This window comes from Hyla sarda, chromosome 3 (assembly GCF_029499605.1).
Source record: "Hyla sarda isolate aHylSar1 chromosome 3, aHylSar1.hap1, whole genome shotgun sequence".
NCBI classification, from domain to species: domain Eukaryota; kingdom Metazoa; phylum Chordata; class Amphibia; order Anura; family Hylidae; genus Hyla; species Hyla sarda.
Window position 1 is genome coordinate 140,669,275 of NC_079191.1, and position 16,518 is coordinate 140,685,792.

At 38.5% G+C, this 16,518-nt stretch overlaps 1 protein-coding gene across 2 annotated transcripts in view; it reads right to left on the reverse strand.

Moving 5' to 3' along the window:
- Window positions 1-16,518, reverse strand: part of MECOM (MDS1 and EVI1 complex locus) — a 590,565-nt gene that overhangs the window by 6,612 nt on the left and 567,435 nt on the right. For both annotated transcript variants that reach the window (XM_056565113.1, XM_056565115.1), the window contains 6 exons: window positions 12,520-12,686; window positions 11,423-11,500; window positions 10,745-10,914; window positions 7,211-7,355; window positions 1,124-1,348; window positions 836-1,019 (listed from right to left, as the gene is read on the reverse strand). In XM_056565113.1, coding sequence (XP_056421088.1) covers window positions 836-1,019; window positions 1,124-1,348; window positions 7,211-7,355; window positions 10,745-10,914; window positions 11,423-11,500; window positions 12,520-12,686 — 969 coding nt within the window. The remainder of the gene's footprint in view (window positions 1-835; window positions 1,020-1,123; window positions 1,349-7,210; window positions 7,356-10,744; window positions 10,915-11,422; window positions 11,501-12,519; window positions 12,687-16,518) is intronic.

Below are 16,518 nucleotides of genomic sequence, written 5' to 3' on the forward strand. Positions count from 1 at the left end.
TTATTTGCTATTGGTGGTCGCGTCTAGACCACCAATAGCAGGGATAGGAGGGGTGGCACCCCTGCCACCTCACTCCTATCGCTACAGGGGGATCCTTGGTGTCATGGACAACAGCTATCCCCCTTCTATTCCGGGTCACCATAGACCCGTATAACCCGGAATCGGCGCAAATCGAAAGTGTAAATTCACTCGCGATTTGCGCTGATCGCCGACATGGGGGGGTCTGATGACCCCCGTCGGCATTTGCACGGCATGCCTGCTGAAGGATTTCAGCAGGAATGCCGTTCTGATCTCTGCCTGGCGGGCGGCAGAGACCGGAGAAACACCAGGACGTCTGGGGACGTCCTTGGTCCTTAAGGCACAGGGTGCCAGGACGTCCCCCGACGTTCTTGGTCCTTGGTCCTTAAGAGGTTAAAGGGGAACTCAGATACATTACATCTTATCCTCTATTCGCATGATAGGGGCTAATTGTCTCATCACAGAGCCAGGTTCTCCTGCCATGCTCCACTGTGTTCTAAATCTTTTTTTTTCAGAACACCGACCCTTCTCTTGCTCAAGCAGGCGTGGTTAATATGCCCCTCCCACATATCTTTATGGGGAGCCGCAGATACAGCAGTCTAGCTTTCCCATAGAGATACGAGGAGGGGACATGTCAAGTGACAACAGTTATCCAATACAGAGCGGATGATGCTCTTTGCATGAGGAGAGTCGGGGTTCCAGGCATCACACACCCCGTCCCCAAAAAGCGATCAGACATATATTCCCTATTTTTTCAGTATTTCTTTACAAGAGCAATTTTATTACAAATTTCATAATAAAGTACTTTGCTATTTACCTGTGATTTGGATTTCCTATATATTGGCGGTTTTAAGTCTTCTGTCAAATGAGAAGAGGTGTAAGGAGAAAGATCATCATCATTGTATTGACTCTCGTCCATTTTTCTCATCTTAAGACTGTCTGTGAAGTGCCTTATGTGATCCAATGCAGAAAGGCCAGTTTTGAAATCTTCATCCTCATATCTGTGCAGCACAATGATAGAGTTTGTGTGATGAACAAAGAATTGAACATTGGCCATGAATCTCACTGCTATCAAATCGATCTGAGTCAGACAATTCCCACTAACCTGCTGGGTGAGACCTTGCAGTTTAATTCTGCTTTACTTGCTTCTTTAAAATCATTGTCATTGCAATTTTCAAGTAGGCTTGAGTTGGGTTCCTTCATGGATTTCCCTGCAATATCACTTTCTTCATCATCTTCATCCAAGATAGCATCATCTTCAATCTCATCATCATCAAGGATATCAGAATTCTGACCCGTCAGCATTATTTTATCATGAGCACCATTCATCCTAAAAAAAAATCCATATAAAATAACATTATAGATGTGTTTCCCATTAATGACCAATGTATAGGCTCAAAATCCTTGTTCCCATAGTATATTATAGATAATTTACAGTTTAAGGTGCATATATTTGACCAATATCTAAACACTTATATGTTTAGTTGTATTTTAAACTGTGTGATATGCATACTTATAGGAAATTTTATTATGTGAGGTGGTGTAACATAAATAAATATAAATTGATTCATCTAGAAAAATATTCCTGGATTAAAAAAAAAAAAAAAAAAAACAATATAATATTTCTTTCTTATATCTTTTTGTAGAAGTAAAAAAAAATGTTTCCACTTTAATAAAATGTATGACTTATACTATATTTTCTTAGGGAATTGTAAAAGAAAATATTTAGATTCGGTCTAAACCTTCTCACTCTATTATAGCCACAGCACAGACCGACCTCTGTCAAGTCTACAAAATGGGTCTTTTCTTCTCAGGAAATAATCTATTTACTTAATCATCTGTAACCACATTAGAAATGAGTCAGTAATTCTCCAAATCATGTATCACACTTCCTAGACAATGGGCTTCCTTGGTAAATTAAGGCTTCACTATTCTGGGTCTATTTTTTCTTGCAGTCTCTCCTCCTATATACATCACCCCCACCAGGAAACATGAAAAGTCAACAGTGTTGAAAGGATCAATGTAAAAAAAAAAAAAAAAAAAAAATCAGGAAATGATGTATTTAAATCAGAAAAACTAAATATGCAAAGAGTCCATACGAGTCGCACAGGATAATCACTGGAACGGTCAAATCACCCAACAACTTCTAATCTTTTATCGGAGTATAATGATAGAAGTTTCGGACCACCAGAGAAATTCAAAAAAGAAAAAATATGTAGACAGCCTACATAATAGTTATGCTACATCACATTTCTCATGGATGAATGTTTCATGAACTGGACCTAAAGAAAGAAACGCTTTATGATTGAATAAACAGATTTGCTAATTGTGGCTCCAAGTTCAGTAATTTGCCAGGGATAAAATATCCATCAAGTGCAGTCAGAAGGCAGAATTCTGAAAAGGAAACACTAGGTGACCCCATGAACCTCTCTCCTTATTAACTTCCTGTTTAAGGACATGTTGTATCCAGATGTTAAATAAAAGCCACCAATCAATAAAGCTAAATAAAATGGGACAAAAACACTTGCTATTGATAATGCTTTAGTAATACAGGGTAAAAAAAAAAAAAATGTCTAAACATGTTGTAGAAAAACATCCTGCCCCATACAAAACCGAATGTTTAATGGCCTAAAAAGCATATGATGAAGTGTTACTGACAAACAACAAAACAGGAATTGTATCTTCGCATAGTAAGTGTTTTAGCAATGTGTATATGTAAGCAAGATGTAATATACCATGGCTACAACACTTTGGGGGACATTTCTGATAGCATTTAGGAGGTTATTATTGTTTAAAATTGTAGCAAAAAAGTTGCATGTGCAACTTCTCTATTTTTTGTGTGACTTCTTGATTGTGCAGTGCCCTAAGCAAAAAAAAAAGAAACTTGCTTACCAAAGCAAAAAGATTTATCACATTGCATCCCATGAAAAAAACCTACCAAATTTACTCCAGCTCAAACATGGAGCAGAAAAAGCCACCAAAGCTAAAAATTTTAATTAAAAAAATTGCTTACGTGCAACAAATTTATCAACAGGCTGCAACCAGTTAATAAATAAGTCGCACGTAAGCAAAACAATTGTAAAGAAAAAATAACTAAAAAAAGGAATACATTGATAAACATTGATAAATGTCCCCCTAAAAGAACACATCTCCCAAAATGAATTTAAGGTAAGGTTTACATTGTGTGTTTACATCTCATGTACACATCAAAAGGATAGAAACGTATACGTTAAACAGAAGCTAAAAGCTGATTCTGCTATACATTGTAACTTTTTACATAAATAAATGAATTAGGTTTCTTTTGGTGGACACAACAGTGCATAATACTATATTATACCATACAGCAAAATAAATAAATATAAAAAAAATGGAAACCAAAACAACTGTGGGTGAACGGAAACATTCAGATTGTCTATGTTGCGCCACATAACTCAATGTTTATATGTAGATTTCTTTCCCTTTCAGAGGTATAAAATGTGTGCCTTAAAAGTAAACACAAAGCGGAATATAACAAACTCCGCCTCTCAGTAAATCCAGCAGATCTGTGGCTGCCCTTTTCAAGTTTGCGTTTTTCTCCTTGCAAACATGTATTCTGTAATGACGCCTTTCATTTTTTTATTTTTTTATATTATTTGTGGCAGGAAACTGAAAAGAAAACCGCAATTTTGCAACTTTAGGGGGGGGGGGGTTGATTTTACGCAGTGCACTTTATGGATAGATTGACATGTTCTCTTTATTTTGTGGGACAACACCGTTAAAATAATACCCATGTTTATGTGATTTCCTTGAAAAGAAAAAAACTAGACTTTAGCAAAATAGACCCATTTAAAATTGTCCTTTTCTGACCCCTATAACTTTCTTTATTCTCTGTATACAGGGCTGTACTAGGGCACTGTGATCTGGGGTTTTTATCAGTACTACTTTTGCGTTTATGTGACATTTTGTTCACTTTTTATTTCATTTTGTCTGGGATGTGATGTGACGAAAGAGCAGCATTTTGTGACTTTGGTATTTTTACATGTTTGCACTGTTCACCGTATAGGATTAATATTATATTCTAATAGATCGGACATTTCCACAAGAGATACCAAATATCTTTATTTATTTTATTTTTTATTTTGTAGAATGGGAAAAATGGGGTGACCATTTTTTTTATTGGAGGAGGGGCTTATTTACCCCAAAAGAAAACTTTTTCTGACTTTTTTTTTTTTTACATTCTTTAAGTCTCCACGGGGTACTATTTATAGCAATTTATTGCTTGTTATTACTGTTTATTGCTATGGTCTGCCAGAAGGCAGAACATAGAAGAAGATCCCCAGAGCAGCCCTGGAAGGCGAGTAGAGTTCTGGCCATCATCTTGACTTATTGGACCTCTACAATCGGGCTGCGAGTGGTCCGATGAGTTTCACAATGCTCCCCTAATACTTTAGATGCAGTGATCAGTAATTATCATGGCATTTAAAGGGTTAATGGAAGACATCAGCATGATTGCTGACGTCCACCATTAGTGGTGGGTCCCCGCATGAAGCGAGTGCAGCTCCGGCGCTCGCTTCATAGACTGTAAACTCACCGCGATGTGCATGTATGTCACTGTGTCTACGTACCATTGCACAGCGACATACATGTACATTGCGTGTCCTCTAGGGGTTAAAAAGAAATACGCCACTCAGGCAGCTTAGTAAACCTAACTTAAAGGGGTACTCCCGTGGAAAACTTTTTTTTTTTTTTAATCAACTGGTACCAGAAAGTTAAACAGATTTGTAAATCACTTCTATTAAAAAAATCTTAATCCTTCCAGTACTTTTTAGGGGCTGTATACTAAAGATAAATCCAAAAAAGAAATGCATTTCCTCTAATGTCATGACCACAGTGCTCTCTGCTGACCTCTGCTGTCCATTTTAGGAATTGTCCAGAGCAGCATATGTTTGCTATGGGGATTTTCTCCTGCTCTGGAAAGTTCCTCAAATGGACAGCAGAGGTCAGCAGAGAGCACTGTGGTAATGACATCAGAGGAAATGCATTTCTTTTTGGGATTTCTCTTTAGTAGACAGCTCCTAAAAAGTACTGGGAGGATTAGGATTTTTTAATAGAAGTGATTTTCAAATCTGTTTAACTTTCTGGCAGCAGTTGATTTAAAAAAAAAAAAAAAAAAGTTTTCCACGGGAGTACCCCTTTAACCCCTTAAGGACTCAGCCCATTTTGGCCTTAAGGACTCAGACAATTTAATTTTTACGTTTTCATTTTTTCCTCCTCGCCTTCTAAAAATCATAACTCTTTTATATTTTCATCCACAGACTAGTATGAGGGCTTGTTTTTTGCGCGACCATTTGTCCTTTGTAATGACATCACTCATTATATCATAAAATGTATGGTGCAACCAAAAAACACTATTTTTGTGGGGAAATTAAAACGAAAAACGCAATTTCGCTAATTTTGGAAGGTTTTGTTTTCACGCCGTACAATTTATGGTAAAAATGACATGTGTTCTTTATTCTGAGGGTCAATACGATTAAAATGATACCCATTATTATATACTTTTATATTATTGTTGCGCTTAAAAAAATCTTTTTTTATTTTTCCCATATAAGTGGCGGTATGGGGGCTCATTTTTTGCGCCATGATCTTTACTTTTTTTTGATACCACATTTGCATATAAAAAACTTTTAATAAATTTTTTATAATTTTTTTTAATAAAATGTATTAAAAAAGTAGGAATTTTTGACTTTTTTAATTTTTTTTCGTTCACGCCGTTCACCGTACGGGATCATTAACATTTTATTTTAATAGTTCGGACATTTATGCACGCGGCGATACCAAATAGGTCTATAAAAAATGTTTTTTACGCTTTTTGGGGGTAAAATAGGAAAAAACGGACGTTTTACTTTTTTATTGGGGGAGGGGATTTTTCACTTTTTTTTTACTTTTACTTTTACATTTTTTTTTACACTTGAATAGTCCCCATAGGGGACTATTCATAGCAATACCATGATTGCTAATACTGATCTGTTCTATGTATAGGACATAGAACAGATCAGTGTTCTCGGTCATCTTCTGCTCTGGTCTGCTCGATCACAGACCAGAGCAGGAGACACCGGGAGCCGCACGGAGGAAGGAGAGGGGACCTCCGTGCGGCGTTATGAATGATCGGATCCCCGCAGCAGCGCTGCGGGCGATCCGATCGTTCATTTAAATGGCGAACTGCCGCAGATGCCGGGATCTGTATTGATCCCGGCACCTGAGGGGTTAATGGCGGACGCCCGCGAGATCGCGGGCGTCGGCCATTGCCGGCGGGTCCCTGGCTGCGATCAGCAGCCGGGATCAGCCGCGCATGACAATGGGCATCGCTCCGATGCCCGCGGTTATGCTTAGGACGTAAATGTACGTCCTGGTACGTTAAGTACCACCTCACCAGGACGTACATTTACGTCCTGCGTCCTTAAGGGGTTAATCTAAACCAAAATGATAAATACTATAGCTTAGTTTTTACTGTTGTTTTTTTTTACTGTTCTCTATACTGCATAAACCTGTCAAAGACTTGGTTTGGATTGTTTATGATAATAGGATTTCTGATATATACCTGTGACAGAATGCTCTAATATACGCACCACTGTTTAAGCAAAAAATAAACCCTGTTTTTACTGACTGTATAGAAAAGTACAGTTAAAGGGGTATTCCAGGAAAAAAACTTTTTTATATAATATATATATATATATATATATATATATATATATATATATATATATATATCAACTGGCTCCAGAAAGTTAAACAGATTTGTAAATTACTTCTATTAAAAAATCTTAATCCTTTCAGTACTTATGAGCTTCTGAAGTTAAGGTTGTTCTTTTCTGTCTAAGTGCTCTCTGATGACACGTGTCTCGGGAAACGCACAGTTTAGAAGAGGTTTGCTATAGGGATTTGCTTCCAAACTGGGCATTTCCCGAGACATGTGTCATCAGAGAGCACTTAGACAGAAAAGAACAACCTTAACTTCAGAAGCTCATAAGTACTGAAAGGATTAAGATTTTTTTAATAGAAGTCATTTACAAATCTGTTTAACTTTTTGGAGCCAGTTGATATATATAAAAAAAAAGTTTTTTCCTGGAATACCCCTTTAACTAATAAGCAGTATATGGGTCAACAAAACCATAATTGTAATCATGTAATTGGTCAATCGACTTAAATGTCTTACCTTTCTTCTGGGTGTAAGGGGGAATTTTTGGTATGACCACTATTCCCAATAAAATTTCTTATTTCAGTGAAATAGGAATCCTCTTTATCATCCAAAATGGCACCGGTGCCTTCAGATTCTGAGTGAGGGGAGGATGCAGCTGTACCTGGTATAAGGAAAGGAGAGGCAAAGATTTATGGATTGCTTATGTAATTGCTACGATTTGTCTAGGGCAGTGTTTCCGCACCAGTATGCCTCCAGCTGTTGCAAAACTACAACTCCCAGCATGCCCGGACAGCCAAAGGCTGTCCGGGCATGCTGGGAATTGCAGTTCTGCAACAGCTAGAGGTCTTCAGTTTTGAGAACACTGGTCTACAGTCTATAAGGGAGTGACTGCAACCAAGGAGCCACAAGTTAGTATCCACGGGATGCTGGGAGTTGTAGTTTGAGAATTATATATATATATATATATATATATATATATAGCAAGTAAAGGGAAAGAGCAGCACACCGGGATGGCTAAACAAAAGCTTTGGGTACAGGCAGTCTCAGGGACCCCGGTCCTAGATCCAACAATGTAGATAGAAGGAAGGCGACTGCAGCACACAGGCGTATTCTAAGCAAGGAGTAGCTTTATTCAAGAAATACCAAGACAACAATTCTGTGGTCTCACACCACCATTTTCAAGCCAAGGTGCAAGCGATCCAACTTAAACAGTCATGTGACTAGTTCATTTACATACATCATATAGTAATCAAGTGTACACATAGTACAAAATGCTAAATCGTGCTGTTAAAATATAAATAAGGGACACTACAAATATGTCCGACAGTGCAATCGTGGACATAAAGGGAATGTATGTGCAATAAAGTACACAATATGGTTAAAATCACATAAAATATCAAAGAGGCGGAACGGCTCACAGCTGGAGATATTCTAAAGAACCATTCATATTTAGGAAAAAGGGGCAGTGGCAAACTGAACTTACCCCACGGAGGGGGAGATTTATTAAAACCCGTCCAGAGGAAAAGTTGCTGAGTTGCCCATAGCAACCAACCAGATCGCTTCTTTCATTTTTTCAGAAATGAAAGAAGCGATCTGATTGGTTGCTATGGGCAACTCAGCAATTTTTCCTCTAGACAGGTATTGATAAATCTTCCCCAGAATGTCTAAAACCAAGCCACATGGAGCAGTAGTGGGCACAACCCACTAGCGCATGTGCTGTGAGGGCCAGAGCTCGGCACGGCCATCTAACTGCAGGGCATGGGAGGAAAGCACATCAGAAACAAAGCCCATACATGGGAGGTCACATGTCTAAACAAAAGCACATGGCTGGCGTCTGCGTCATACACTGAAGAGGCGCAGCGCAGCCAAGTGTCTGGAGGCACAAAGAGGAGTAATGTGGCAGCACTAGGGGCATAACTGGATGAAAGATTAAATAAAATCTCATAGTCTTACAGGTGAAAAAAAGGGGAAGGGGTATTCAGTACATAACTATATATACTTAAACAAATGATAAATACCATCAGAGGTAAAGGATACAATCAAAACAAAGGATCCTTACTGACAGCCAGAAGGTTCATACACACTGGGCATGTTGCCATTAGCCAACCCAGGGCATCCCAACCGCACTGTGTCCCAATATATATATGCACACACACATATATATACATATATATATATATATATATATATATATATATATATATATTATATATTCACACGCACACACACAGTCATGGCCGTCAATGTTGGCACCCCTGAAATGTTTCAAGATAACTAAGTATCTATCACAGAAAAGGATTGGTTTTGCTATACACAAGTTTATTCCCTTTGTCTGTGTTGGAGCTTTGGAACTAAACAAAAAAAGGGAGGAAAAAAGAAGCAAATTGGACATAATGTCACACCAAACTCCAAAAATGGGCTGGACAAAATTATTGGCACCCTTTCAAAATTGTGGAAAAATAAGATTGTTTCAAGCATATGAGATTCCTTTAAACTCACCTGGGGCAAGTAAAAGGTGTGGGCAATATAAAAATCACATCTGAAAGCAGATAAAAAAAGGAGAGAAATTCACTAAGTCTTTGCATTGTGTCTGTGTGTGCCACACTAAGCATGGACAACAGAAAGAGCAGAAGAGAACTGTCTGAGGACTTAAGAACCAAAATTGTGGAAAAATATCAACAATCTCAAGGTTACAAGTCCATCTCCAGAGATCTAGATTTGCCTTTGTCCACAGTGCGCAACATTATCGAGAAGTATGCAACCCATGGCACTGTAGCTAATCTCCCTGGGCGTGGACAGAAGAGAAAAATTGATGAAGGTGTCAGCACAGGATAATCCAGATGGTGGATAAGCAGCCCCAAACAAGTTCCAAAGATATTCAAGTTGTCCTGCAGGCTCAGCATCAGTGTCAGCGCAAACTATCTGTCGACATTTAAATGGAATGAAACGCTATGGCAGGAGACCCAGGAGGACCTCACTCCTGACACAAAGACATAAAAAAGCAAGACTACATTTTGCCAAAGTGAACTTGAGTAAGCCAAAATTCTTCTGGGAAAATGTCTTGTGGACAGAGGAGACCAAGATAGAACTTTTTGGTAAAACGGAATGAGGCCTAACAAGAAAGGAACACAGTACCTACAGTGAAATATGGTGAAGGTTCAATGATGTTGTGGGGTTGTTTTGCTGGCACTGGGTGCCATGAATGTGTGCAAGGCATCATGAAATCTAAGGATTACCAATGGATTTTGGGTTGCACTGTACAGCCCAGATCGAGATCTTGGATCTTCCAGCAGGACAATGACCCCAAACATACGTCAAAAAGCACCCAGAAATGGATGGCAACAAAGCGCTGGAGAGTTCTGAAGTGGTCAGCAATGAGTCCAGATATAAATCCCATTGAACACCTGTGGAGAGATCTTCCAATAAGAGAGACCTGGAACAGTTTGCAAAGGAAGAGTGGTCCAACATTCCGGCTGAGAGGCGTAAGAAGCTTATTGATGGTTATAGGAAGCGACTGATTTCAGTTACTTTTTCCAAAGGGTGTGCAACCAAATATTAAGTTAAGGGTGCCAATAATTTTGTCCAGCTCATTTTTTGGAGTTTGGTGTGACATTATGTCCAATTTGCTTTTTTCCTCCCTTTTTTGGTTTAGTTCCAATACACACAAAGGGAATAAACATGTGTATAGCAAAACATGTGTTACTGCAATCCTTTTCTGTCAGAAATATTTTCTTGAAAAATGTCAGCGGTGCCAACATTTACAGCCATGGCTGTATATGTAGAGTTTCCTTGAGGGCTTTTTGCTACACTAGACAGGTTAAACTGAAAAATGTGAATATTGCTACACTAACATCTTTTTAGAGACATCTGATGTCTAGGAATACACACACATTTTTTTTTTTTTTTTTTTTTTTTAAAGCCCAAAAAAAAAAAAAAAAAAAGGCGATCTGATCTGATTGGTCGCTATAGGCAAATGCTCCCCTTACAAATCCCCCCTACCTATGGTTTTCATCAAAACCTATGGCATAACAATAAAACAGCATTACATACCAGATATGTTCCCATTCTCATGTTTCTTTAAATGTCTATCCAGGTTGGTTTGCTGACCAAAACATCTATCACAAAGATGACATTTGAATGGTTTTTCTTTGTTGTGAATGTTGCGGACATGTCTCTGGAGATTCGAAGAGATACTGAAGGATCGGTCGCAGTATTTGCATCTAAAGCAAGAACATAAAAAGAAATAACAGTATCAGTCTGGAAAACATATTCATGCTAAATATAGATCATGTGTATACTCCTTCTATAAAGCCTGCTCTTCCCAGGAATCTCAGAATCGGGTAAATTATTATAATGTGGCTCTTTGGTGAAATATTGTAATAAGCAAGTAGTAACAAAGGTGGTTTGCAACCTAAGCCATGAATGAATAACACGTGTTAGAGGAATGTTTTGTGGCTGACTATAATAAAGAATTTAATATGTACAACAATCCTCTCACTTCCATGTTCCTGAAAATCCCACCAACTCATTGAAGCCAGCTCCTCTACAACGTATCATTAGATCTTTACTTTCTGGATGCAGTTAACATATGGGAAAGCCAAAAAGCCACTCAAAATAAATGATCAATTGAAACTACAAAAAAGATTTGGTGTTTTTAAAGTAACTAAAAACCGTCACAATACTGGAAGCGAATGAACCAACGTTGGCCAGTGATTTCATATTTCTCACCGATAAGGCTGCTCTCCGGTGTGGGTCCGCAGATGGCGAGTTAAGTTTGCAGATCTGGGGAAGATTTTTCCACAGTACCTAATAGAATACACAACGTAGGAAAATTATGTTTACATCACTTAGTCCCTTTATCATTTGATCATTGTTTTCCCACACCTGCCTTCCATTGTATTCCTCTTATCAGCTTCTCCTCATTTCCCTCCGATATACTTGCATTATTCCATGGCTAGTTTGCCAAAAGCAAGTTGCATAGTCATCAGGATCAAGTCATGTGTCTATCTGACCTTCCACGTACCACACTCAACACTCATCTCTAGTAAATGTTATTATCGTAGTGGATTCCATAAGGCATATATGCTTCCTATTTGTGAAAGAAAAACCTCACAAGCCATTTGTCATAGTTTTTTGGTCTTTCTTAGGCTTTGTTCACACCACAGTCATAGTGCTGTTATAACAGAAACCATGACTGTGGTTCTGGCCTGTCAAAGATACCAACAGATGCCAACCTGTCACATCTCAGAGCTACCAACAGAGGCTTCTGAATGATCCTCTAATAGAAGTATGAACAGAGCCTTAATTTACTTTTCTATATCCGATCTCTTATTATCCATTTAGATATTTTTTGTAAGGCCCCATTCAGACATAGTGGGGAAGATTTATCACAACCTGACCAGAGGAAAAGTTGACCAGTTCCCCATAGCAACCAATCAGATTGCTTCTTTAATTTTTGAAAAGGCCTTTGAAAAAAAATGAAGAAAGCAATCTGATTGGTTGCTATGGGCAACTGGCTAACTTTCCCTTTGCACAGATTTTGATAAATTCTCCCCCAGTGTACTCATATTCAACTGTCCATATTCTAAATGTAAGACATACCACATCCAAGGACAATCCTACTAAACTATACTTATACCAACATAGGAATCTATGGTTCTGTAAGTTCGGTTCAGTAGAAGCACCCATTGCCTAAATGTTACACTGATCATAAATGAACAGGTAAACACAATATACACAAACATAATATATATATTGAAATTAAACAAAAAGCAGAAAAAATAAACTCTGTTTAGTAGACAATTTTCATTGTCTGTGTTATGTACCTGCAAGTATATCGTTCTTTGCCTTTTCGAAGAATATTTTCAGGAAGGGCGGCTGATGAGGTTCGAAAATTGAACATGGAAGGAACGGACTGCAACAGCTCACTGGATTCTGGTTTAAGAGCATTGAAGCTTTCCAACTTTTCAGCCATATTTTCTATTGCTGACATCTGCATAGAAACAGAATACATACAATTAATGAGACTGAAATACATGCGATTAAAGTCTAATAAACAATACAAATTTGAAAGCTACAGTAAAAAAAATATTTTCATTATTAACTTGCGTGTTCTCATAAAAAGAAACACACAGACATTTTATAGAATCATAAGCTTCAGTTATATATGGATCTATATTCAGCATATATGAATCTGATAATATATATAAAAGAAAATAGCACAATAGCAGAGCTCGACTATAGTAGGAATATAAAAAAAAAACATAACACCCCCCTTTCATACTGACAATATCTTTACTGTATGACACACACACAATAAAAACATTGTGTGCATTTCTACAATATAATGTAACATATATTTATACCCAAATTCAATAAAAAAGTTGAAAAGAAACTCAGACACCCAATAAAATTTGCCCGTACGTCAGCATTTATTTCTCTATAGCCTTGATAAGATAGATTTTATGTTTTACAACCATTTATGTAACTGTCTGAGTGCCAGCTCATTTTCTTTCCACACAGGTGGTCTGTTGAATAGCAGATGTATCCCGAAATACCATTATCAAGACAAAAATTCCATCTGCTTTGACTTGTCTATAAAGCTCAATATAATGATAGATTCCATATTGGAAAAAAAATATTCAGGAAATGTGTTTTGTTGTGAATAGCACTCACTGTATATGGCGGGGGTTAACAGAGAACATGCTTCTAAGACCAAACACAATGAAAATGACTTGAAGCAGTTGCTGCTGGTTTACCGTAAGTACACATGGCACATGAATGAATTTAAGAGGCAATGGCTGTTATAAGGCAAAGATTTTTGGCTTATTTAAGAGTGCATATATATAGGAAATACTGAAAAGTCTAGCATTTATGCTGTACCATTCCGGGGCCACCAAAGGAACTTTCTCACCCCACATTCTCTTTCCTACACATTGATGCAACTGTATCAATACTGGGGGTTATTCAGTTTGGGGAAAAAAAGACAGCTTAGGAGAGATGTAATAAATACTGCATAAAATTGTCAATAGACAAAGATCTGTCTAATGGTCTCTTTATACCTATACCCACAACCTTAACAAGTGGAAATGTATTTTATTTACAGGGGTACCTTAATCTAGGCCAAATAAGACCATTCACTTTTTCATCAGATGAAGTGGTAATGTTAAATTTACTGAAAGAGTTTTAGTTACGAGTCTTGTGTACAAATTATTCAGGCGCATAGCTATAGGAGATGCAGAGGTGCATAAGGGGGCCCCAAAGCACATGTGCCCCATAAGAAACCAGTATTATAATTGCTGCATGGGGCCTATGTTACAGATTTTGCATCAAGCCCTGAAAGCTACAAGTTACGATAATATGAGTACGTACTAGATTACTAGAGACGGATCAGGGGATGTATTCTGACTGTAATACTTAAAGGGGTTCTTGGGGAATCATATCAAATAGTGTAACAAAATACATTAGTATACAGTATGTGTAAACTTTTTTTAAATAAATACATGTTATTCACTCTTGATCATTTTGCCTAGGGGGTGATGTATAGGTTATTCAAAATTGTTGCTTTCACTTTACCACAGACACAACCGGCTCTAGTACAGGTTACTTCATGACAGAGCACAGGACAAATTTCAGCCGCCCTCCCTGCTGTCACTAGTTCGTGTGTACACTTAAATGGGTACTCCGCTGCCCTGAGGCGGAAACTCCGCTCCCCAGCGTCCGCTGTGTGCAGGCTACCGTGTTCAGGGCCGCCCCTCGTGACGTCCCGCCCGCCCCCTTCGTGACGTCACACCTGCCCCCTCAGCGAAAGTCTATGCGAAGAGGGCGCGATGGCCGTCACGCCCCTTTCCTATAGACTTTCGTTGAGGGGGCGGGCGTGACGTCACGAAGGGGGCGGGCGGGACGTCACGAGGGGCGGCCCTGAACACGGTAGCCTGCACACAGCGTCCAGAACAATAAACTTCCGGACGCTGGGGAGCGGAGCTTCCGACACAGGGCAGCGGAGTACCCCTTTAATTATATTGGGATTAATGTAGGTGGCTGGATGCTGCCCACATTTATTTCAATATTGTATTGTACACTATATGCCATATATATCCCCATAATGCACTGAGTCTGGGTGCCTACTGACACTATACTGCCACACAGACACAGCTCAATGACAGAAAAGAGAGACTTTGGGCTGGTATACTCACTATAGCTGTGTCTGGGTGCCACTCAGTAGCTGAATAATTACAGACACAGCTAAAGAAAAGAAGCACTAGGTGTAGACTGGTAAAGAGGTACTCCACTGGCCAGCATTCGGAACTATATGTTCTGAACGCAGTTTACGCGCTGTGGGGGTCGGCCACGCCGCTCATGATGTCACGACAATTCCCCCTCAATGCAAGTCTACGGGAGGGGGTGTTGCAGTTGTCATGCCCCCTCCCATAGACTTGCATTGAGGGGGCGTGACTGGCGTCATGTGGGGTGTGGCCAAACCCTGCAGCGCAAAAACAGCATTCGGAACACCCCTTTAAGGGTAATGATGTTTTCTGGCAGCCTGCCCCTCATTCTACTATACCTAAGCTGAAGGGGCTTTATCCGCCTGCAGCTCATCTCTCTTGTTTTCATATAGCTGTGTCTATGTTTGCTCTATTCTGACACCCACACAGAAACAGTGCAGTACAGGGATATAGATGGCTGATAATGCACAATGTAATATAGGGATAAATGTAGGTTGTATTCAGCAGCCTAAATTTATTACAATATAATGATTTGTAGACAGCTGATATTTGGCCCTTTCTCAGTCCTGCTGTAAGGATTGTGATCATGGTAAAGCAAAAGTGACCATCTTTAATAAACTATGCCTCACCCCTAGACAAAACAAGCAAGAACAAATAAGATGTATTTAGCAAAACCTTTTTTCAACATAGACTAATACAATTTTATTACACAATGTATTTAAAATTCCCAAAGAACCCCTTTAAACTAATACATAGTAAGATTGGTCATAAAGCTAGTTAAACTACAAGATACCAGCTTACAATTGCCCTAGCAGAAACTCATGTATTAAATGTTGTATTTTAATGTATGTATGCTACAAGAATATTGTAAAGCCAAATGTATACTTGTATGCCATTATGAACAATGTTTTACGGTAACTGCAATGAAACGTTTCAGAGTACAGAGGAAGCAGAGCTGATTTTTACATTGAAAAGTAAAGCCCCTTAAAGGGGTACTCAGGTGAAACCTTTTTTTCTTTTAAATCAACTGGTGGCAGAAAGTTAAACATATTTGTAAATTACTTCTATTAAAAAATCTTAATCCTTCCTGTACTTATTAGCTGCTGAATACTACAGAGGAAATTATTTTCTTTTTGGAATGCCCTCTGATGACATCACGAGCACAGTTCTCTCTGCTGACATTATAATAATAATAGCACTTTATTTATTGTTGTCCTTAGCAGTGCTAACCACTGAGCCACCATGCTGCCCTTAGCATACATCTGCTATGCATGGTTGCTAAAATGGACAGAGATGTCAGCAGAGAGCACTGTGCTCGTGATGTCATCAGTGTTCCAAAAAGAAAGGAATTTCCTCTGTAGCATTCATCAGCTAATAAGTACTGGAAGGATTAAGATTTTTTAATAGAAGTAATTTACAAATATGTTTAACTTTCTGCCACCAGTTGATTTAAAAGAAAAAAGGTTTTCACCGGAGTACCCCTTTAACTCAATGATGTACCCAGCTGCACAAGACAAACAGATGAAACAAATATTCAACTCTTTTACATCTATATCTAAGAAACACAATATATCGGTTTAAAAAAACTAAAACTACAAC